Source organism: Clupea harengus, chromosome 14 (assembly GCF_900700415.2).
Source record: "Clupea harengus chromosome 14, Ch_v2.0.2, whole genome shotgun sequence".
NCBI classification, from domain to species: Eukaryota; Metazoa; Chordata; class Actinopteri; order Clupeiformes; family Clupeidae; genus Clupea; species Clupea harengus.
In genome coordinates, this window is record NC_045165.1 from 7,027,434 (window position 1) to 7,052,993 (window position 25,560).

General features: G+C 42.7%; 1 protein-coding gene across 1 annotated transcript; it reads left to right on the top strand.

The window, feature by feature from the left end:
- The first annotated feature begins 9,427 nt into the window (after nucleotides 1-9,427).
- LOC105897996 (sodium-dependent lysophosphatidylcholine symporter 1-B) lies at nucleotides 9,428-25,560 on the top strand. The gene is made up of 14 exons (XM_012824995.3): nucleotides 9,428-9,695; nucleotides 12,241-12,369; nucleotides 13,160-13,284; nucleotides 17,533-17,656; nucleotides 18,259-18,337; nucleotides 18,819-18,988; nucleotides 19,116-19,206; nucleotides 19,527-19,648; nucleotides 19,860-19,943; nucleotides 21,298-21,381; nucleotides 21,818-21,930; nucleotides 22,120-22,263; nucleotides 23,068-23,244; nucleotides 23,841-25,560. Exons 1-14 carry the CDS (start codon nucleotides 9,609-9,611, stop codon nucleotides 23,893-23,895), a joined length of 1,584 nt encoding a protein of 527 aa, XP_012680449.2. The 5' UTR covers nucleotides 9,428-9,608; the 3' UTR covers nucleotides 23,896-25,560.

Sequence of the window (25,560 nt, forward strand, 5' to 3'; positions counted from 1 at the left end):
TCTTTGGCTTTGTGGAGAACAGAACAAGTCATTTGCATAAAGAGGGCGGGGAATAATCTCCAACCGCGCCTATGTTTTAAAGAAGCAGCGCCTATGATTTTACAGCCGCAGTGAGTAGCTTAAAGACCGACGCCCAAATAATGATATAGGGCATTGCCCCCAATTTAACGAATATCGTCGTTTTTGTTTTATAATATTAATGTAGGGAACATTACATTCACTTTTGAGCCAACAATCTGTTTAAATTCACGCATGTGAAGATTTTTCCACGTTTTCTAGAGAACACATGTGTACACCGTGCGTGTGAGGAGGGGCGTCTGACCATAATCTGAATGCTCAGTATTGAGTGCAACTGCTGCTTGGCTCCTGGTGATTAAGGTACATCAACCATCGGAATATTCTTACAGCATGTGAGCGCCATAAAATGGTTAGATTTGTAGGTCTCATCAGCCAGCAGAAAAGGTTCACTGAAAGTAGCCTGTTTTGAGCAACTATATTCTGGGTTCTTATAATTTCTTGGTTTTGGGTCACTTCATAGTTGAACAACAAATAATAATGTAAAGAACAACGCAGCTTCATTTGCAGGGCAAAGCACATCACACACAAACATCACATTTCACTAACTTCCCCTTAAAGTATGACCTTGAATGCACTGAGAGAAACATTCCTATCTTTTTATTCAATATAATTCAAGTCTGTCTTTTGAGGTCATTGATAAAGGCAGCAACAGTTTTCTATAAGAGCTCTTGTCATGGTGATGTGAGTTGTCAATTAGGTGCTAATTACCGCCCTTTACATTTGAGAGAGACCACTGGCCCACTACCTCTGTGTGCTCAGTGTGAAAGCTATGGAGTGAGGATGCTTGGGCTGGCTGCCCTGTTCACAGTGGGGTGACAGAAACTACTGCAGTGAGTGTGTACCAACTGAACTGAAAGACGAACTGACCGAGGAGCCATGAAGTTTTCAAATTAAGGAAGGATGTTGAATTCCAGGTTGGGTTTTGAGCTGCTCTCTTGTGCTATAGGCTATAAGTTGAAAGTCTTAATGTGAACACGGCCTATTATGAAGAAGAGTTTTTCCTATACATATGTACGGCATTATACAATTCATAGGATTTTATTTTTCAATTCGGATCCTGAAATGTGAAGTATCACAACTGTGAGACATATCAGGCTAACTGGGTCTTTGAGTTCTCAGCTGCTCTCTAAGAGTGGAGTTTGTTTGAAAATTGAATAGAATTCTAGTCTTCCCATCCCCCAACATAAGCCCTCACACTGGTATGTACACACACACACACACACACACACACCCACACACACACACACGCCCGTATACATCCCACAAGCAAACGATCGATGACACGCTGTTGTCCAGTGCGGACCTGATGCCTGGCACACCCCCTGGCACACCCTGCACCAAACTGTCATCCCAGCCAACACAGAGTAGCCCAGACAAAGGTCAGACGGTAGGCCAACGCAGGGGTCACCATTCCCTCGCCTCTGACCACCCCAACAGACTGAACAGACTGCTTAACACATGGTCAGTTATTTTATGCATGCAATTCACCCCACAAATCCATCACTGGATGATACAACCGCAGAGAATGAATGAAAAACACAATATTTTTTTTTTTTTTTCATGTCAATTTGTCACTGTTTAAGTGTTTCCCCTATAATTTCATTTGAATTAGAGGCCAAGATTATAATAATTAGTCAGATTTTAGTGTGAGTAATTGGCAAAATATCTAAGATTCTTTACCTGCAAAAAGTATGTATGCCACTTTCTTTGATTATTTAAGTCAAACTTCTGGACCTCTTCTGCAAGTACGTTTCTTCAGTTCCTAAACTGGCATACTGTAATCCTAATACAAAGACTCCAATGACAGCCCCTAATCAAACTTGTACAGGATAGTAACACACTGTCCCAAGTAGAGAGGGAACCCTGGCATGTGATGTATTTCCCCCCTCTATTAGCTTAATGTATTTGCCTAAATAATGCAAGACAGATTGGGAGCAGATAAAGAGCTGTGTTTTGGTGCACCGAAAGAACAAAGCACTCAGGTAAAAAGTAAAAGAGAATAAATCAAAGTAAAAATTATTTCCAACCAACATCAAAAACTACTGTGAAAATGATTAAAACAATCTGCTGTGCTTCACAACTTTAAATTGTGGAACACTCAGCTCTAAACTCCAATCTCCCCACTCGTGGCCTATCCTCCATCTCTTTAAGTGGCTCCCTTTCTGTCTCTCTCTCTCTGACTGAGCCACCACTTCTTCCCCCCTGCAAAAGAGAAACACGCATATTGAATTGTTCTTCACCACAAAGCTCCAGATCAACAATGCCCTCAAAGGACTCATCCAAGACCTCCCCATCCCCCAAACCAGCTACAGCTGATGCTATATTCTACCCCCGCAGCCCCGCAAGCCTGCAAGCCCGCTCCCCCGCCCCCACCCCCACGCCCACCCCCACCCCTATCCACTTCTCGTGAGTCTTCTGCATGGGCACAAAGGGAGGCGGTGGGAGAAATGGGGAGCCTAGAATCAGCTGTGGAGGGGAGCCCAGTGGATTCCAGTCACATGGTTGTTCAGAGTTACTCATCTCCGAAAGCTGTCCTTAGATGAGCTCCTTTGAGAGAAAAAGCTGGTGTGAATCTAAACTGTTGCATTAATGATCTATCTGCATGGGTTTTGCGAAGAGATCTCATTGAGATACACATGGACTACACACAAATATCAGAATCAGAATCAGAATCAGGTTTTATTGGCCACGTAAGTTTGCACAAACAAGGAATTTGACTTGGTAAAGTGGCTCTTAATGTGCTTACACAAAATATACATTACAACACAATACAAAACAAACAGTGCAACATTACATATATATTACATTAACATATATTTAGGTGTTTTACTTCATCATCTTCATCAAAGACTGCAAAGGAATATCTAAAAGGGAATACGTCAAATACAAAAGAGTAAAGACATGGTGATATTATAACGATAATTATAACCAGGTGGTTAAAGGGTAAAGAAAAACCTGACACTGATATGGTTACAGCAAAAATATAGGATGAGATTAAATTGTTTAAGTATTTGCAGAGGTGACAAAGCCCATGAAAAACTGTAGTGGGAGTGTTATATACGACAACTGGGATGAAATGAGCAGGAACTATGTACAGCGCAAGGAGACAAGGAGATTGCTCAAAATTCATTTGTTTACCCACTAGGGGTCCAGTGGGCATGGTTGTGACGTCTCCTTGTGATTTTCAGAAAAGTTAAAAATGTGTATACCGGTGGAAGGTTTGCTGTGTAAGGGATTGGTTTGCAGCACACTGTTTGTAAATGAAGCACACTGATTGGAAATAAAGAAACAGAACTCCCCCCAAAAAAGCTTGTGTCCCGTGTGGTACGAGTTCCACAGGTTATATAACCAAAGCCAAAAAGTTGAGCCTTCTGCTCAGTTTGACAGTCCGAACACACAAAGAGCAATGGAGACCCATATGACTGTTTAAGTATTTTATGACGCGGACAGAACATGTATCTAATGAGGGGGAAAATCCTTTCTATGCCTATTCATTTTCGTGTGTGAGAATCAGACTGACATTTCTCCCATAACCTCCAACATACTGGCCTTTCCCCCTTAACCTCTCACCCCTGTGACTCCACTACCACCCACTCCAAATGTCATGTTAAAAAAGACCAAAACACAAGCACATCGAAAGGGGAAAGACAGAGGGAGAGAGAAAGAGAGAGATAGTAAGGAGAGAGAATCCTCTGTTTTAAAGACAATAGAGGGGGATTCCTCCACATGGTGATGTGCCCGTCTCAAACAGAAACAAAGCCAAATCAGCCCCCTCCCCCTCCACACAGAAGCACTGGAGCTTTCACCCTGTGATCCATTCATTTCAAATTCCTTTTCAGATTGATCGTTGACGTTTGCATTTATTCAAAGCATCTCTCTTGAGTGTAAACAATAATCTTCATCGGGGTTAGGCAGATCTGACCAAAGTGAGTACTGTAGTCACAAGTGTCATGATGTGGCGCTGAGCAGAGAAAAACAAAGGATGTGGAACCACCCAGAGAGGAAATCTGTTGCTCAATGACTAATCACCAGGGAGACACCCGCCTAAGATTTAGTTTTAGTTGCAGCAACTCACACCAAATAAAGCTTGGTCTTAATCTTAGTCAAATCTATTTGGAACTAGAGGAGGTTTTCTCTCCATGGAAGCTTTGTTCATTTGTTACTGTGTTTGGAGGTGTTCCTTTCAGCCTGGCTGTTTTGTGGAGACTTCGGATTTACTTTGGTAGACTGGCTGCCCCATGATAATGTATAAACTGACACACACTGTTCTGTGTCTCAAGATGCATGTTCGTGGTTTTAGGGAGAGGGGCACCGAGGGTGAGAACTGTAGCGTCTTTGTTGGCTTTCTTCCACTGTCATTACAATTGCCCTCAGTGGAGGAGTTGTGTGCATCCAACTCTGGCCAGGAGGTGGCGCCAATTACTCAAATCTTTCTCAACCCTACAGAACAGCTTGTTCTGAAGTATTATTAAAACAAGTGAAAAGATAAACACACACGGCACATATCAGCTGTGGTATATACAAGCAAACTGATTAGGAAGACGTCTGAGTCTGAACACAAGCTGTTGGGTGATCTTTCTTACCAATGAATGGGGCTTGGGTAAGCTACCGAAATGTCTTCTTGATTTATAAAAGGTTCCTCAATGTATACAGTACCAGTCAAAAGTTTGGACACACCTTCTGATTCAATGGTTTTTCTTTATGTTTATTCATTTCTACATTGTAGCTTAATACTGAAGACATCCAAACTATGAAAGAACACATATGGAATTATGTAGTAGACAAAAAAGTGTTAAACAAACCAGAATATGTTTTATACTAGATTCTTCAAAGCAGCCACCTTTTGCTTTGATGACAGCTATGCACACTCTTGACATTCTCTCAGTCAGCTTCATGAGGTAGTCACCTGGAATGGTCTTCCAATAGTCTTGAAGGAGTTCCCAGAGGTGCTCAGCACTTGTTGGCTGCTTGTCCTTCACTCTGTGGTCCAACTCATCCCAAACCCTCTCAATTGGGTTTAGGTCAGGTGATTGTGGAGGTCAGGTCATCTGACGCAGCACTCCACCACTCTCCTTCTTGTTCAATAGCCATTGCACAGCTTGGAGTTGTGTTTGGGGTCATTGTCCTGTTGAAAAACAAATTATGGTCCCACTAAGAGCAAACCAGATGGGATGGCATGTCGCTGCAGAATGCTGCTGGTTAAGTGTGCCTGGTAAAGTGTACTGTGGTAGTCATGCTGGTTATGCTTCCTACATGCTTCACGATAGGAACCACACATGCAGAAATTATCCACTCACCTTCTCTGTGTCATACAAAGACACGGCGTTTGGATCCAAAAATCTCTGATTTTGACTCATTGGACCAAAGTACAGATTTCCACTGGTCTAATGTCCATTCTTTGTGATTTTTGGCCCAAGCAATGATTCTTCTTCTGGTAGTGCCTCTTCTCCTTCTTCCTCAGTAGTGGTTTCTTTGCAGCAATTCGACCATGAAGGCCTGATTCACGCAGTCTCCTGTGAGCAGTTGGTGTCGAGATGTGTCTGCTACTTGAACTCTGTGAAGCATTTATGTGCTCTAATCTGAGGTGCTGTTAATTGGTGGTTTCTGAGGCTGGTAACTGTAATGAACTTATCCTCTGCAGCAGAGGTAACTCTTGGTCATCCTTTCCTGGGGCGGTCTTCATGAGAGCCAGTTTCATCATAGCGTTTGATGGTTTTCGCAACTGCATTTGAAGATACATTCAAAGGTCTGTGTGTGTGTGTGTGTGTGTGTGTGTGTGTGTGTGTGTGTGTGTGTGTGTGTGTGTGTGTGTGTGTGTGTGTGTGCGTATGCATTTGAGGATACATTCAAAGGTCTTGAAACGTTCTGGACTGACAGACCTTCATGTCCTAAAGTAATGACGGACCGTCGTTTCTCTTTACTTAGTTGAGTGGTTCTTGCCATAATATGGATAAGTACAGTAGTAGTGCTAAGAGAGCTATTCACTGTATACCAAGGTGGCTACTTTTAGGAATATAAAATACACTTTTTTGTTGACTACATAATTCCATATGTGTTCTTTTGAGGTTTTGATGTTTTCAGTATTAATCTACAACCCCAAATCAGAAAAAGTTGGGACGGTATGTTAAATTATAATTAAAACTGAAAACAGTGATTTGTAAATTATCTTTGACCTGTATTAAATTGAAAACAATACAACAGCACATTATTATTTTTTAAATAAACGCTTAATTCAATTTCGAGTCTTGCAACATATTTAAAAAAAAATTGGGACAGTTAAGCATTTATCACTTTGTAAAGTTGCCATTCCTTTTCACAACACTTAAAAGACGTTTAGGGACTGAAGACACCAATTGAGGAAGCGTTTCCGGTGTTACTTCGTCCCATACTTCCTGCAAACAAGCCATGCCTTTGAAATGTGTGCAGCATGTGGTTTTGCATTGTCTTGTTGAAATATGCACGGGCTTCCCTGGAAAGGATGTCGTCTTGAAGGCAGCATATGTTGCTCCAAAATCTATATGTACAGTTCGGCATTAATGGTGCCATCACAGAAGTGCAAGTTACCTTTGCCAAGGGCACTGACCCAACCCTATACCATGACAGACCCTGGCTTTTGGACTTGTTGCTGGAAACAGTCTGGATGGTCCTTTTCTACTTTGGTCTGGAGCACACAGCGTCTATTTCTTCCAAAAAAGACCTGAAATACTGATTCGTCTGACCACAAAACACGTTTCCACTGTGTGATGGTCCATCCCAGATGCCTCCGAACCCAGAGAAGTCGACGGCACTTCTGGACACAGTTAACATAAGGCTTCCTTTTGGCACAGTAAAGTTTTAACTGGCATTTGTGGATGTAACTACGTATTGTAGTGCTTGACAAAGGTTTGCCAAAGTAATCCTAAGCCTATGTGGTTATATCGCTTATAGATGAATGACGGTTCTTGATGCAGTGCCATCTGAGGGACTATGCACTGAAATTCCTCCAGATTCCTTGACTCTTTTAATTATGTTATGTACCGTAGAGGGTAAAATATCCAAATCCCTTCCTATCTTTCTTTGAGAAACATTGTTTATAAACATTTCAATTATTTGTATATATGTATATTTACAAATCAAGTTGACCATTAAGTTGACCAGACAAAACATGAAATATCTTGTGTTCATACTGTCTGCAATGAAATACAAGTCAAGGTAAATTTATAAATCACTGCTTTCTTTTTTCATTTGCATTTTCCATACCGTCCCAACTTTTTCTGATTTGGGGTTGTACAATGTAGAAAACAAATAAAAATAAAGAAAAAACATTGAATGAGAAGGTGTGTCCAAACTTTTGACTGGTACTATATGCTTTTGTGTACTGTATTATTATACAAGTCCTTGTACTTCAAATGGTGTTTAATACAATGTGTGGACCGTGAGAACCATACACAGTGAACAGTGATACGTTTGAAAGTATGCTGTACTTTAAGTATATAATACCCCTATTAGCCACAAGATGGAGGTAGAAACCTGTAACACGTGGACAGACTCTACAGTGGACCACATCCACTATGCCTGAAAGTAACATGTCTCTTTCATAATATACATACAGCCTCTGTATGTCATGAGCGATGTGGCCACATGCCAGACAGCACCTACACAAACTGGTCTTTCACAGATAACCCAGAAGACTGGACAGTGGCTCTGTAGTGGGACTCAATGCAGCGCTGTTTCTGCAGGACCTCTGGGACACACTGAGCACACAGGCGATGTGAATGTGTCAACCTGTTAACGTGGTGGTGTGTGTGTGTGTGTGGGGGGGGGGGGCTTTGTATGTGAAACTAGCCTTATATCACCAGCTGCCCCCCAACCTCCAGCCCACTCACACACATACAGACACACAGACACACAGACACACACACACACACACACACACACACACACACACACACACACACACTCACACTCACACTCACACACACACACACACACACACACACACACACACACACACACACACACACACACACACACACACACACACACACACACACACACACACACACACACACACACACACACACACTCACACACATACACACACTCACACTCACACACATACACACACACACACCCAACACAGCTTGTGTAAATTCTGGAAGTTTTAGGTTCACACTCTGCTCCTCCATAGGTTCCCTTCTATTTGACCAAGGTACCACCAGCAGTGCATATTGCATAAGTAAAGACACGGCAAGGTCATGGCTTATCTGTAACAAGCACTCATGGCAAATACAGAAACACTTGAGTTGACATTGGGGTGGACCTGTCACTAAGCACTAGAACAGTCGCTGAACAAGACGACAAGTTTCTTTTCTGAAGAATGGCATTGTAAAACTATGTTCATTATCTCTTTTATCGTGCCAATTAAACGGGCCACTAAAAGACTCACGAGAAGTGAAGGAGTAAAAGAATGATGATGGCAGAGGTTATCACAGGTTAAGCATGTTTTCCACCTGAGACAAACCATACCTCATGGAACAATGTTGTTGCTATACTAAGAGTGAAGATATATATATAACTTAAAACACACAGCCAACTGCCAACTGATATGGAGACTGGAGGGGTGGGGAGCGTGTTAGTGACGTTCATAGTGTGTATGTGTCTCTGATGGGGGGAGGGAGGGGGAAGGGTGTGTGTATCTGATTGCAGGACCTTCTGTCCCGCTGTATCTTATTCTAAAAGGAGGTTGCTGTGTGTATCTTTGCGGCTCCACGTTCTTTTTCAGAGACATAAATTAGGATAATACATTAAAATATAACACATAAAGATGTATAGGTAGTGTTCTTAAAATTAGATAATCACTCAGATATAGATTCAAAGCTACATTTTGAAATGTCATCTCTATTCATTTTTATTGTTTAGTAAATGATTAAAATAAATCACCTGACAAATTAAATCAAGATGCACAGAGTGCATTAGAATATGCAAAAACATGTTTAGTTTTGCCTTTACAATTACATATACAATACATATAAACTGAATAAACAGCATGCAAGCAGCATGCACGCATGCAAAGACTGTAGGTTATGTGAAAACAAATGTGACATTTGTTATTATGGGTAGCCTACCTGGAATATATTTATATTTATCTTGGCACAACCATCTAGGTACACGTGGTAGTCTCATAATGTATGTTGTGTGTATGCATCACCGGCAGCGCGCGTGAGTGTGCGTGTGTGTGCGTGTGCGTGTGTGTGTGTGTGTGTGAATGAATGTGTGTGTGTGTGTATGTGTGCGTGCGCGCGTGCGTGCGTGGGTGTGCACTCGCTCGCTCGCCTGAGACTGGGGCGGAGTCTCTTGCAGAGTAGTCAGCATCATGACAGCCCAGAGAGCCACGTTTGAAATGAGTACCGGTGAGGAATGATCAACGGACGGTTCTGACCTGCGTGTGGGCAATCTGTCTTGACTAACAGCACAAGCTAATATATGAACTACAATTTGTAATACATTAATAATCAAACGAGTTAAACTACTCAAATTTTGAAGATAACATGGCTCGAGGGGAGGGTGGTGAGCAGTATTCAGCCACAAGTTTATTACCGGCGAAACCAGGGCAAGATGAATTCAAAGATCAAAAGGTAAGACGATTGTATTGGTAAAATTTGGGACATGACATTTTTGTCATATGAAGCGAAACAACAAGTGTTGGAATGATTAGACCTGTCTGTCTTAATGCTGGGTGTGGATTTGATGAAGCTGAATGCTTTCATGAAATTAGATGTTGCCTAGGCTCTAATTTGACTGGTAAAGGCACCACGTTCCTCGTTGGGAAGACCTTGTGCAAGCGTGTGTGTAGCAAATCTGCTTTAAATTCATATTTATATTCTTAGTTTTCATTTAAACATATTTGGTACATGGTTCAGTACTGGAATCCAAATGAGATAAGGGAGACAACCTAATACAATGGCGGTTAAAATGCTAATTTCTTTACATCCATTCATCCGGTTCTCCATCGCCTGCATCAGCTGTACAGACACTACATGCCGGTTTTAAAGCGACAGGTTTTTATTTTTTTTAAATCTCTTTGTTTGGATTATACAACAGGCCTATGTTACACCTGCAATCTATTGAGCATAGTTTATGAATGACAACAAAACCATGTCCAGTCAAGTCGGTGGGAGTTTAATAGCTAGCCTAGACATGCACGTGTATAGTCGTTTTGCTTCCCCTTTGAAAGTCTCACAATTCAAAGATTCATTTTTTCCTTACTATGGTTCGTGCACGTTGTGTTGCAAGTGTCAAGGACTGCAATATTTTTTTAACATGTTTGGAAAACGGTGTTTCCTGTGTGTCAATGCGACGTAGGTGTGGCAGACTAGTGGTGGTATCTTTTTCTTCTTCTTTTCATTAGAGTAGAATAAACTTTATTGTTATTGAGAGTACAGAGTGCAAAGCATGATCACTTTATAGCGCTAAACGCTGCATCATGACTTTCCAGGCCGTCTAAATGAAGCCTCTTATTTAGGGAACGCTCATATGAACCAAAATTGCACTTTAGTGACCACAGGAATCATATATGACCATAAGTAAAGCATCATACTCTAAAACACAAGGTATGTTAATTGAAACGGTCCAAGTAGGCGTTGCTATTTAAAAGCACATTTCAACTGTAATGGGTACATTGTTATGCATGTCAGCTTTTATAAATGAGCTATAATTTAAGAATTCAGACATCAAATTTTATTAATGGTCTTTGTCACCCAGGAAATAATATAATATGCTGTTGATATGACCGATTTGGACTCCATTCAGATAAGTTGAATTGCATATAGTGTATCTGCCTTGTGCAAATAGTTGGTCTAGTCCCAGAGGACCTCTTAAAGATACCAGTGGCAGTGTAGTGAGATTCTCTGTTGACAGTTTGTTCACAGCCTTTGTGAGGGGTGTTATATCAACATTAGGTATTTAGCGTCCCAGAGGTCTCTCTATATGTGTATTTGCAGTAAATGCAGTGGACATATACCCCCTTTTAATTGACCAATGGCCAATGTGCATGACTCAGCAATAAAGCAAGGCTTCTCATGTAGTTGACTAAGCCCTACAGTCAGCTTTTGAATGAGAGGCTTGTAGCATAGTAGGTTCACACTCTCAACTCAAGGCGGATTGGCTCCGGCGCCAGACTACTGGCATATCTTTTGGATTAAGATCAGCAAGCATTTCTTAATTGGCTGAAAGCAGAGCACATTCTTGTGTCCATTGGCCGACGCCAGAGAGTGTGCGGCCACCTGACTCTGGGCTGACCATATCTCGCACCCTTGGCCCAGTGGATGGAATTTCATGCTGATCCAACATGCCATGCTCTGAGCCAATGGGGAGCCCTTGAAGCTGACCATGCTGTGCGCCACATGACCTAGAGTGAACCCCCCCCCCCCCCCACCCCCCACCATTGCCCTCACACCACTGTGTGACATCAGACATTGAGATCGCACCACTGCAGGGGGATCTCCAGGGTGGACATGAAGATAGGCGTGTTTGACTTTCTCACGGTGGCCATTCTCCCTGTGGTCCCCAATTGTTACAGTTTCTAACTCTTTTGGAAGGAATGTTGGACTGACTGTACAGATTTGGAGATTTGGAGAGGGGGTGGGTGTCCAGGCATCTCAGCTGCTGACCGAGGAATGTCCCATGAGGCCGGGGTTTTAGACCCTTATGGACAAGGAGGATAAACCATTATCATCCCCCAAAAACTATGACAAAAATAAATGAATTTCAATCCAATACATAAAGAGGTAAATGCATTTAATTGGGAAAGAACCAGATTCACCAAATATTAGGTGTTTGATTTATAAATTGCATTTCATAAGAAAATGGGGAAATCTGTACAGTAAAATGGCTCCCATCACAGTAAATATACTTAAATAATGGGAGCAATAAAATGTGTAGAATTTACAGATCCAGGTACCCGCCCTATGTGTTTTGGATGCACAATCACTTCTACTCCCCTCTTAAGTAGCTTCCCCAGGATGCAGTTCATAACCTGGTGGTCTAAGCCTTGTAGAAGCTCAGTGAATGGGATATCGGACTCTGTTGTCACCGCAGCCAAGTTCGCTCTCTCCCTGTGGATGGCCTGAATGCTGACAGGGTGTAATCCTTTTGGCTCTTTATTGTGTCTGTGTTTTGCAGAGGGAGCAGAGAAGGGACCATTTGTCAATCTGCAACAAGATCTGCTATGCCATCGGGGGTGCCCCCTATCAGATCACGGGCAGCGCCCTCGGCTTCTTCCTGCAGATCTACCTGTTGGACGTGGCACAGGTGAGTTTCCTCCTCGCAGAGGCCTAGACTGAGAGAGAGAGAGCTCTGTGGAACATGTGCTCATTTCAATGTTATTTCCCACGCCGTTGTTATTGTGTGCTCGCTCTCAGGTTTTAGGCCTTGGTGTCTGTCTTGAGCCTTGAGACAGAGGTCATTGTTCATGGTGCCATATGCCTTTTCAAAGCTGAATGTGATGTACAAAGGTTTGGCTGGACAGCACTTTGAAAATCTGAATCTGAAATCAAGTAATTCTTTGTCTTAGGTCAGGAACAAAGTTTCTTTGTAAGCAATGTCCTGATGGAGAAATACAAAATAAAAAAACATTACAAAGTATTTCATGATGGACTGAACACTGTGGCAACATAACTCTCATCACTGTCCTTCACCAGCTGGTTGCATACAGTGAACATGTCTCAAGGACTCAAACAAACATACAACGTGATTCATGGTGTCAGACATATGTCAAGAGCCTCAGTTATTGGACGCCTACTGCGCAACATTGTTACGCTATTAGTGGGACCACAGGGATCTCAACATCAGGACAGTCAGCAGGGCACTGTGTGTGTGTGTGTGTGTGTGTAGGGGCGGGGGGGGGGGTGGAGGGGGATTAGCGTGTCATGTTTTAATTGAATTAACTTGAGAAGGATGTTAACAAAGAGGGTTAGGACCGGAGTTAGTTGAAGATTTCTGCTTCTTTATCTGTTTTGAAAGCCCTGCATGCACCTGAATTTGAAATTGGTTCAACATTTAAGAATGTTTACCCCTCCCCCCCCTCTCTCTCTCCTTCAAGCTGGACCCATTTTGGGCCTCCATCATTCTGTTTGTGGGCCGGGCATGGGACGCTGTTACAGACCCAGTTGTCGGCTTCCTGGTGAGCCGGAGCGAATGGACTCGGTTCGGACGAATGATGCCCTGGTACGTATCCCTTTCATTACTGAATATAAAACTGGAAAAAAAGGACGCTAACAATGAAAGAAATTCCCACGCTGATTCAGTACGAGAGAAACTGAGAGCGCGTGGGGAGTCAAACTAGGGAAGGGAAAGTTGTGGGCATGGCTCTTGTCACAGGTGGTGACACACTATACTGACTTATAATTTTGTGTTCTAGTTTGCATTTGTACTTTTGAATGGGGGTGGATGTCACTTCCCACAAGCATCAAAGGTGAATCGACTGGCTTGACTAACTTCCGTTGTGTGTAACATCCGCATTGTCATGGTTATTGGAATTTAGAATGTTCAGACAGTCGGCACAGGAAGTTTCTGCCTGATGTAGAGAGCATGGCCATTGTTTTTTGCCGCTGTTGTTGTTTTTTTAGGTGCATTCCTCACAAGGGAGGATGTTGGCTAGAGTGCTTAGAAGAATGACTAACGTGGAAATGTATTGTTTGAGAAGTATGATAAGTACTGTATACCACTGATGCGCAGTAATCAAGCAGTAATCAAGTGTCAGTTTTAGTGTTCAGCAATGTCAGCCATTGTGGCATGAGGTAAATGCCACCGCTTCCTACTGTGACAGGAAAATGGGCAGATAGGCATCTACTGAATGTCAAACCTTCCAGCCTGACCTCCTTTGCAACAAATGTGTGTTGTGATGCTGACAATGTAAGAAGTATCGAGCATTCACCAGTATTGCCAGTTTTGTCCCAAATCACAAGGTTGACTAGCTGTGGTCCTAATAATAAAGAACAAAGAATAAAAACCAATAGAAGCGGCTGCGACTCTTAAGTAAAATATTAATATTAATATTAGCCCTGGTTCTTAATGCTTGTTCACTCCAATCTAATGGAAGGGCCAGCTGAAATTTCCTCCCAGGGAGGAGCCACTTAGCTTTCTATGCCCTGCCATCAAAAAACTTCCAAAACGCAAACCAGTATACACTTCCTCATGGGTTACCCTGGAATTCGATGCCCTCAGCACAGTGCAGGCCTAAAACACTCGTACTCAGATCTTCTAGTATCTGACCGAGGGATTCACGTAGCGTTCAATGCCCTCATCGCAGTAGTAGTGTGCATTGACGCAAGCACCAGAGATTTCCAATCAACCGGTATGGGTAACTACAGTATCTGGCTAAACATCTGCACGTAGAGAAAGCACTGATGCGCTTTCCTGTCACGTCACAATGATCCCAGCGTTCGTTTCCTGTCCCGTCACGATGATCGCAGCGTTCGTTTCCTATCCTGTCACAATGATCGCAGCGTTCGTTTCCTATCCTGTCACAATGATTGCAGCGTTCGTTTCCTGTCCTGTCTCAATGACTGCAGCGTTCGCTTAGACTCCTAATGACAGGATCGGAAAGAAGCACTCATCCCGCTTGTAGGACCAATTCAGCAGATATGAGATATTAGATTTGAGTTCAGATAATTAAATATATTAGTCTACTTTAGTATTGATATTTTTATTGTAACTGCAAAATAATTGTTGAATTATTAACCATAATGCTGGAAGGTCAATAAACTATAAATATAATGATGTCCCAACAGTGGGTGATGAATTTGATTTAAATATGAATTCAAATCAACATAATTCCAGTTGTATGAGATCAACTGTGTGCTCAGCCAAAGTCTAACTATGCATATAAGAGCTGACGAGAGCTGAGCACAGAGCAGCCGGTACAGCAGATCATGAAATCAAACTTGAGATTGGAACATTGAGGAAAACTTGGGCCAGCTCCTAGATTGATGTGCTGTGGTCACGTCACTATTTTGAGTCGGCCAGCTGCTGGATATGTCAGCATGAACTGAGCCCCACTGATGAGAACATGCTGAGCTTCACAGTACTGTTCAAGCACATCCATATTTACACTCTCTTATATGATCACTGTCGACACCCTCACAGTACCAGTCCTTAAGCATTGTTTTTGTGAGTAGCTCTAACTGGCTGTCGGGAGAGCTACATGAGACTAGTTTCAGTACGACTAAAAGGGAAGAATCCGAGGGGAATTTCTTTAACATATGGTCCCCAATGCCAATCAGAGGGGAATTTCTTTAACATATGGTCCCCAAGAGGCATTTATGAACACATGACAAGAAATAATTAAAGTATATAGCATGGAGGAAGGAAACATGGTTGAAATTGATGCGTACAGAATCAATTTTCATGAAATGCCGGGGAGCTCTTATGATTTTTTTTGCCTGAGTCTCAACAGAAGCATGTGCTGTGTAGAGAGCGGAAGGGAAACCGAAGGCGGGGGAGGGGTCCTCTCTGATTGGTTAAGCCCACACCACACCACAAAATTCAGCCAATCAGGGTTGCAAAAGGAATTAGTGGCTTCAAAGAATGACAGTTGGAGCGGGGGTCGACCGAAATGACTTGAGGTTACTATCGGTTAAGTGAAGGGCATATTCTTGGCTGTGTCAGTGAGTTCATTGTTGTCATTGTGACTTGAGATCATTTTTTTCTTTAGTTTGGGTGTTAATGCCTCATTAACCTTGGCTATTACCTTAAAACGCTGCTATATAATATATTAATGATTTAGGTGTTTTGATTGTTCATATTAATTCATTCTTAAAAAAATAATTAATGTTAGATTAATCAAAGATATTCCCCTGATATGCACAATATATTCATACAATATTGATGTTTTTTTTTCAGCCATATATTAGCTTTTTTCCCATACTTGCCTTTAATGTAGTAATATCACTCAATAAAACAAAATATTAAAAAATAATTGTATTAAATGTCCCTGTACTTTTTCATATGGTGATATTAATCAAGTTGATAGTGAGCTATCTGACACATGAAAATGGTCCCATCTTATCTTTTTCAGTCCAACACCCCCCACCGCCCCCACCCCACCTGAAATTCCACCTCACGGGTATCAGCTGACTGTTTCCAAAATAAATATAGGAAGCTGTTTTGGAATATGTCAGTGGTGTATGTGTGTGTGTGTGTGTGTCCAGGTTGAGGTTATTGTTGTATAGATTGTAGCATGTTTCTTCGCGTTCTTCTGTTTTGTACATGGATAGCTGTTCACACACTGTACAAATGAATATGGCCAAGGGTGCTGTGATCTCATATGTGAGAGCATATCTGTGTTTATGCTTGGAGGTTCCACAGTACAGAAGTTTGTATTCTTATATCTCACGTGAGTGTGTGTGTGTGTGTGTGTGTGTGTGTGTGTGTGAGGGGGGTTCGTTTGATTTGTGTATGACCTTGCATTCACGTCCTGGTCACATGCCCCAAAGTTGTACAGGTAGTCCATGTCACACCTGTGTCATCTCAACCTTTTTGAGTGGCTGTTCTGACTTTAAAAAACAGTTTTTTGTATTTATCTTTTTCAGAAACACTGTTCTTTATCCACTGTCACATGTCTGCCCACGCTAAGGCCACTGTTGGCAATACTTATTTGGAATGCTTAAGATGGCCATCTCTATAGGGCAATGGAAAGGCATCTGTGTGGACCAAATATTTTCCATCTGCACCACGTGCTTTCCAGGGAATGGGGACTCCTGCGGTAGCAAGGTCTGGCAGAGGTTAGCAAAAGAGGCAAACAATGTGTAGACCGGCTTTGAGTTGCGCAACACTTGCTCGCAATCGCTGTTGAAGCCGTGAACACCGAGGCGCTGTTTGCCGGCTCCCTGCACCTCTGCTTTGGTGCTGAGGTTAAAGCGCTTGCACTTTTGTTTTCGTCCACGTTAATCCCAGCGGACTTCTTTCCAAAGCAAGCAAAGGCTTCCACAGGGGGGTGGGGTGGTGGGGGGGACGACTTCACTGTGGCCTGACTGCACAGAGGGAAAAGCGATGCTCGTGTGAACGCAGACCTGTTCTCTCAGGTTTCCTTATCCAACCGTGAGAGAGAACCTTTGTCCAGTGATGATGAACATGGACTGCTTGTCCTTTCCATGTCTTCCTGGTGCCATGGTGTTTTGGCAGCGCTGATGAATTTCTCAGCCTCAGTTTCTTTTCTTTGATCAGGTACAGAGTGCGATCATGAGATCCTCTGTTTTTCACCTGGTTTTGGGTTCCTGTAACCTTTTGTGTTTTAGTTTGAGACCACTCCCGTGTTTGAATAACAGATTCACACGGTTTCCTCTGAAACCTGAATTGATTGGCATTTCATATCTATGCCAGGTTATTAAAAAAACAAGTTTACGTCTGTTGGAAAGAGGTTATGTGACAAGTTCACGCTTGTCCTCACCGTTGTTTTTCATGCCTGTGTTTCAGGATCCTCATCTCCACTCCGTTTGCGGTGATGACTTACTTCATGATCTGGTTTGTTCCGCCGGTGGAGGAGGGGAAGGTGATCTGGTACCTGGTGTTCTACTGCCTCTTCCAGTCCCTTCAGACGGTGGGTCTCGTCTTTGTCTCACCTTTTTCCTCTAGCTATCACCGTCACACACACACACACACACACACACACACACACTCTGTGTCTCACCTTTTTCCTCTGGCTATCACCGTCACACACACACACACACTGTGTCTCACCTTTTTCCTCTGGCTATCACCGTCACACACACACACACTGTGTCTCACCTTTTTCCTCTAGCTATCACCGTCACACACACACACACACACACACACACACACACTCTGTGTCTCACCTTTTTCCTCTGGCTATCACCGTCACACACACACACACACTGTGTCTCACCTTTTTCCTCTGGCTATCACCGTCACACACACACACACACACACACACACACACACACACTCTGTGTCTCACCTTTTTCCTCTGGCTATCACCGTCACACACACACACACTGTGTCTCACCTTTTTCCTCTGGCTATCACCGTCACACACACACACACACACACTCTGTGTCTCACCTTTTTCCTCTGGCTATCACCGTCACACACACATACACAACCTAAGAGTCACACACACTGAGTTGTGTGGGCCTTGTGTTCTTTTTTTTTATTAATGAATGTTTATTTTTATTTTCACAGTGTTTCCATGTGCCATACTCGGCACTCACCATGTTCATCAGCTCAGACCAGAAAGAGCGAGACTCCGCTACGGCCTACAGTGAGTCCTGTCACAGTTGTTGAGGGGAGAAACTAATTTCAACATGACCCAGCCTTTTAAAATGCCAACAGTGTTACTTACATTTCTTAAAGGTGCAGTCCTTGATTATAATACATTACAAAATAGTGCAAATAGGGTAATCTGGTATTTAGTCTTAGCAAATATGGTCTACTTCTGGTAGTACCTACCACTTTAAGTGGACTGAAATGGTGCAGAAGAACAGTTCATGTAAGCAATTTCTTTACTTAGGTGCAAATGGCTGATGTTGGCTGCTTGTACCAAAATAACGAATTATATTTAGCTAGGGCTACAGTGCCGTCTTTGAAATTGTCCTTTTCAACTGCCCCTCAAAGAAGGCATTCTTTACCATTACATGTCCTATCATGGGGAAACATGCTTAATCCGTATTTGTGGCATGTACCTCAGAGTTGTATTGTCACCCTCATTGCTCTCTCGCTCCTGTGCTTCTCTCATGCCACAGGGATGACGGTTGAGGTGTTGGGCACAGTGCTTGGCACTGCCATCCAAGGCCAGATAGTGGGTGGGGCGATCGCCCCCTGCCTCCGAAGTGAACTGGACACCCTGTCGGACCTGAACTCCACTCAGCTGGGGTTAGAGGTCAACGTATCGGGCATCTCTCTGAATGACACGGTGAGTGAGGAGACGGAGCATAGAGGAGTTTGTCCACCCACCTATCTGCTGCTCACCTGGTGAACGATCCCTGCGGTTCTTCCTAATTTGCTTCCTGTTTTCCCCCGTTTTGCGTTCCTTTCCTCAGAAACAAGCGTACATGATCGCATCGGGAGTAATCTGCATCGTCTACGTGCTCTGCGCCATCGTGCTCTTCGTGGGTGTCAAAGAACAAGAAGGTGAGTGAAGTAGTCATTCAGTTAAAGAGCCGTGAAAGAGCAGAGAGGCGCTGATTGCTGGACATTGACTCTTTGCTGCAACTAAATGTGGATGTGCACTTAGTTTTGTGTTGGTTGTATTGCGCTCCTTTCCATAGCAGGAATGTTTTTTTTTTTCTCCCTAAATTGCATCAACATATATTTGTTTGACAGAATGTGCTTGTGTGTTTTTCTGTTTCCTTTACAAATTGGAATTACCATTTGCTATCAATATTTCCCAGATTCGTAGCTTCACATATTGCTTGCTTTACCTTTTTTTTTTCTCTCTCCTTCTTTTCCAGAGAGTGGACGTCTGAAGGCGGATCGCCGCCTGTCATTCTTTGAAGGGATGCGTCTGGTGATTAGCTTTGGTCCCTACATCAAGCTGGTCATGGGCTTCTTGTTCACCTCACTGGCCTTTATGGTAAGTGGCTCATAGTTGTGTCATCAGATATATACTGTAAACCGCACTCTTTAAAAGGCAAAATAATATGTTTGCATTGCTTTCATTGAAGATAAGCTGGTTCTCTCGAAATGTCAACGTGCATTGTGGCGGAACTGTGTTTGATTGTTTTATGTTTTTGGATACTGGAAACGATTGTACGTTGTTTGTTTGTTTGTTTTACCTTTTGTAGCTCTTGGAAGGAAACCTTGCCCTGTTCTGCACCTACACTCTTGGACTGCGGAATGATTTCCAGAATGTTCTGCTGGCCATTATGGTAAGAGATCCTAACTTGACACTTGGGGTGGGGGGGTTCACTCCCTCCAGTTATAAGGTTACTTGGTATTCAAGCTGTGCACTGCAGTTGTTGAAGTTAAAAGACAGGTTTGTTGAAGTCAGTCAGCTCAAGTAGCCAGGGTTTGGGAGGAAGATTCTCTGGATCAGTGTCCTTTTGTCTTAAAGACAAAGAACGCTACAGTAGGAAGCACTTAACACTGATTCTGGACAAGGGGGGCGACAGTGGTACAGGAGGTAAAGAAGTCGGTTAGTAATCAGAAGGTTGCTAGTTCGATTCCCTGTCGAAGCGTCCTTGAGCAAGACACTGAACCCCTAATTGCTCCTGATGTGCAGTGTGCCATCAGTGTAAAAATGTAAAATGTGTATACATTGTAAGTCGCACATATGTAAGTCGCTTTGGATAAAAGCGTCTGCTAAATGACTAAATGTAAATGTAAATGGACGCCTGCCTGGGAAGAGAACCTCTGTGCCCCTCGGGGTGACCAGGGACGGTCGAGGGCTGTTGGCAGCACTTCGGTGCTAGTTTGAGGCAAGGTGACTTGTCGCCATGGAAATTAAACGAGAGATTTTAGGGTTGAGGGGACACATTCTAGTGGCATGTGGGAAACAGTCCCACTCTCATAAACACGGGCACTCTCCAAGTAAGCAGGCAACAGTGCAAGAGGGAGAAACACAGAAGCCTTTGTGTCACAGCAGCCATTTGTATCCTCTGGTGAAAAGAACAATTTCTTGGGTATCTCTACAGTAACCTTTGCCTTTCCTGCCCTGTCATGCCAATGTTTAGATTGCTTTCCTGAATATGTGGTTGGCCATTTCTTGTTTTTTTTTTTTCTTCTTCTTCTTCTTTGACGGGCTGTAATAAACCACAGCTTTGTTCACTCCTATATTGAACGGGATAAAGCATGGTGACCTTACAGCATGAGACTTGTCAGTGTGCCATTTTTCAGTTTTGATCTACGGCAGGACAACTAGAAAGAGGCTGGTGATCATTCCATAGAGTTCAGAACATACGTCAGAACAACAGGGTTTCCGTGACGAGGGTCCTTGTTGCAAAAGGACCCAGACTCACAACACTAAACACGTGCTAGCCCCCACCAGACTCACAACACTAAACACATGCTAGCCCCCACCACACATCAGCTGATGGGCCTCCAAATAGGGAAATGACCCTTGGTTGTTAGTGGTAGCGTGTCCTATGGGGGTTTTGTGGAAACCCCCTGGTGCGTGTGTTTGGGTGGGCTGGGTTTGTTGGGGTGATTCACGTTTCTCATGTATTCTTGTTTCTCATGAATTCTTGTTTCTCATGAATTCTTGTTTCTTTTTTTCATCCTTAGCTTTCTGGCACCATTTCCATTCCATTCTGGCAGTGGTTCCTCTCGCGCTTTGGGAAGAAGACTGCCGTCTACTTTGGCATCACGGTAGCTACATGATAAATTAGTCACTGTGTGTGTGTGTTTGTGTGTTGAATCTACGTGTGTGCGTGAAATGGAAAATAAATATTTATTATTCCTGTGTAGACAATTCCTGTGTATGTAATGAGCAATACATCTTTTTAAATGACCTACATTAATGTATGTCTGGTTCTAGTCTACATACACATATATTCTGTACTTAAACACAGTGTGTGTGTGTGTGTGTGTGTGTGTGTGTGTGTGTGTGTGTGTCTGTTTAAGCTGTTCATGTTTGTTTTTAAGCTTGCATGTGTAAGTGTGTGTGTATTTGAGCTGTTGTTCATGTGTGTTTTTAAGCTTGCATGGGTGTGAATGTGTGTGTGTGTGTGTGTATATTTGAGCTGTTGTTCATGTGTGTTTTTAAGCTTGCATGGGTGTGCTAACACCTCTTCTTCTCTGACAGTGGGCGGTGCCCTTCATGATAATGGTCATCTGCCTGGAGCCCAACATCATCGTGGCGTATGTGGTTGCCGTGGCATCTGGCATTAGCGTTGCCGCTGCCTTCCTCCTCCCATGGTGAGACATAGCTGTTCATCTTGTAGCTTTTTCTCGGCTCAGGATCTTCATTTAGTCAGTCCATCCGATTATCTTTCTCTGCAAAAAATGCCCGTTGAATTTCCTCTGATCTAGCCATTTCAACTTTGCTTACAGAAAAAGTCCTTGTTAACTTATAATTGATGTATAATTTTCTTCTGTCTTATGTAGGTCAATGCTGCCAGACGTTGTGGATGACTTTAAAGTGCAAAATCCAGATACTCAAGGCCATGAAGCAATCTTCTACTCTTTCTATGTTTTCTTCACCAAATTTGCCTCTGGAGTGTCATTGGGTGTCTCCACCCTCAGCCTGGAGTGAGTATTCTCTCTCTCCTCTTTCCTCTCTCACTCTGTACCTCTGTCCCTCCCTCTCTCTCTGCCTGCCTCTCTCACACAGAAGTGTATGCGCTCTGGTAAAACAAAGAGCTTTGGGTTTCGTGTGCGATGTCACTGGCATACAGATTTTTAATTGTTCAGGTCATATTAGCTAGTCCTTCATTGGGACCAGCAGACTGGACTGTAGTGGAGTAGAGTGCCTAGCTTTCCTGTAGTGTAGAGTGCCTAGCTTTCATTGGGACCAGCAGACTGGACTGTAGAGGAGTAGAGTGCCTAGCTTTCCTGTAGTGGAGTGCCTAGCTTTCCTGTAGTGGAGTAGAGTGCCTAGCTTTCCTGTAGTGGAGTAGAGTGCCTAGCTTTCCTGTAGTGGAGTAGAGTGCCTAGCTTTCCTGTAGTGGAGTAGAGTGCCTAGCTTTCATTGGGACCAGCAGACTGGACTGTAGTGGAGTAGAGTGCCTAGCTTTCCTGTAGTGTATTGCCTAGCTTTCCTATAGTGGAGTGCCTAGCCTTCATTGGGACCAGTGGACTGGACTGTAGTGGAGTGCGTAGCTTTCCTGCAGCGTGGTTTCTGTCCCACTTGCTAGAGCTTAAGCCTCCTGCTTAAGACTGTGCTTATGCACCCGGCCCAGACCTACACAATGCAACAAGCAAATCCTTACTCATTCAACCCAAAGGCTCTTTGTAGCCCCTCCTTTCTTTTCTTTTCTTTTCTTTCTCTCTCTTGCCTCTTATTCTCCACTCTTTTCCCCTACTCACGCACTCGTTTTTTCTCCCTCCTCACAGTTTTGCCGGATACGTGACCCGTGCATGCACTCAGCCGGACTTGGTGAACTTCACCCTGAAGATGCTGGTGGCTCCTGCCCCTGTGGTCCTCATCTTCCTGGGCCTCATCATATTCAAAACGTACCCCATCGATGAGAAGAGGAGGCAGGGAAACCGCAAAGTGTTACAAGAGCTAAGGTGAGGCTTCCACAGACCACACACTGGCTTGACCACACACGTGTACGCACACACACACTCATGCATACACAAATACAAATATACAGGTGTTTAAAAACAATCTCATTAAGGGATGATCAGGTGCATTCAGACATCAGTATTCTTGACTTTTTCAACATTAAGGAAGAAGGGGTATCTTCTCTCAGATCCCAGCCCTCTGTATAAAAGATCACATAAAACACCAATGTTTTATTTGAGTGCCTCCACTATTCTCTGTCTTAGATGGTCTTTAGATTCCAGTCCCCCATTGAGCAGTTTAATATCACCTGTCTCAACCAGGTTAAAGGTCACAAAGTGAAAGAGAGTATTAAGTCAGGCAACTTGAGAAGCATAGATATTGCTGAGTGCTCCTCTGTCCAGACTAGTTGAAAAATGGACCTAAGGTGTTAAAGACCTATTCAGGACTTTGAATTGATGGGATGTTACTGTTTTAAAAAGGTGGGAGTCACGTTGCATTGGAATGTTGACATTAGGGAATTGAGCATACAGGCTTTGTGTGTGTTGCTGCATTCACTTTAGTTTCACACTGTTTTTCTTCTTTTGTATCTGGAAAACAGGGACTCTGACCAGGATTCACAGACAGACTCCACAGAACTGGGAAATATGGTGTAGGAACAAATGGAATATTACGCACTGTTTCTCTCACACACGTACGTAGTCTCATGTCTGGATACACGTGTGTATGTGTGTGTATATACATACACTCACACACACACACACACACATACACACCTCAAAGGTCACCACTTTGTGACTGTTCATCTCGGCTGTCTGAGTTTAAGGTCACCTTAACTGCTGCCATGGCGATGTGTTAAGGTATTCAGAGGGAGATAATGGTCTTTTTTTTTCTTTTTCTTTTAAAAAAAAAAAATCCTGCAAATGATGAACACACAATCTAATAGCACCACCCAGTGGTCATCAGAGAGACTGCTCTACTTGTGCACAAGGCATGAGTGTGTGATGCCAGATCCTGGTTGCGTGTCTACATCTTTATGTCATCAACCAAAATGTGGGTTGCTTGTCTGATAATGGGAGACAATGATTTTACCCAAAACCTCATCAATGCTTTCATTGCAAGCAAAAAAATAGGCTGTTTTTTGGTCTGATCCAATTCTTGTTTCCTTACTAAATCCTAAAGACATGGAGCTTTTTATGCATACTTCCTGGAAGATTTTCCATGATTGCACTTTTTTACAAGTTGGCTCACCCGATCAGCTTATTCTCCACACTGATAAGCTTTGATATGGACCTAGTCCAATACATCGTGCACTCTGCGATAACAAGAAGACTTTTCATAAACAAGCACTAAACCTACATTGGATATAAAGTGGATAAACCAGGGACAAAGAGAGCGTATTCTCTGCGGTTTTCTATGCTAACTGGTAAATTTAGATGAAAGAATAGTTCTGTTCTGTTGTTACAGATTTAGTGGCACAAGCTTGGAAAATTCTTAAAAATAAAATCATTAAAAACAGTTTAGTGTAAAATACTATTCATACTGAATATCTGTGACTCAAATAACATTGTACTGTGATTGTCAATCATTTTAAGTAGGGATTGGCATTTATTTAACATTTTGACTGTAACATAGCCAGAACGATCTGCTTCGGCAGCTCCTCTTTATGTGTGACGGTCATGGTTTGCATTTCAAAGGTGCTATTGTACTTTCAATCATTTAGATAAGAAGACTGTGAATTTGTTTGTAAAAGTGTGTACAGACTTATTGTCTGTGATCCAGTTGTTGACTAACTTCTTTTTTTTTACACTGGAGACAGTCATGCAACTATGCTTTGTGTACTGTAAAGTCCTGTAAAGTTTATTGCCAGAAAGATTTTTGTCATGGCCAACAGATGTTTAAAACACCTACCTGCATATGTTGACATTCATGGACCTTTTTTAAAATTTGCACGTTCTTAGAAAAGTATGTTTAAAGTTTTGGTGTGGTTTTATCACTGCAGTTTTGTGTAAGTACTTTTTGTACTCATGTTGGCAAAGCTTTATGGTATCCTTTTGCAGTAACTAGAACATTGTATTTAACTGAATTAGGCCTATAGCTGTCTTGTCAAAGGCAGCCACGCTGTGTACAACAAAAAGAAGTGGCCTGATTTCTGAAAAATGTATATGTGTAAATATTGTAAGTTGTAAATACATCCGGTGTCCTGTAGAATACATTTACTGTAAAAGATGCTGCTAAATCCAGGTACCATACAGTCTGTTGGGATTTGTAGGTACTAACTTGAAATGAAATGTAAAAATTAAAATAAATACTAATATAAA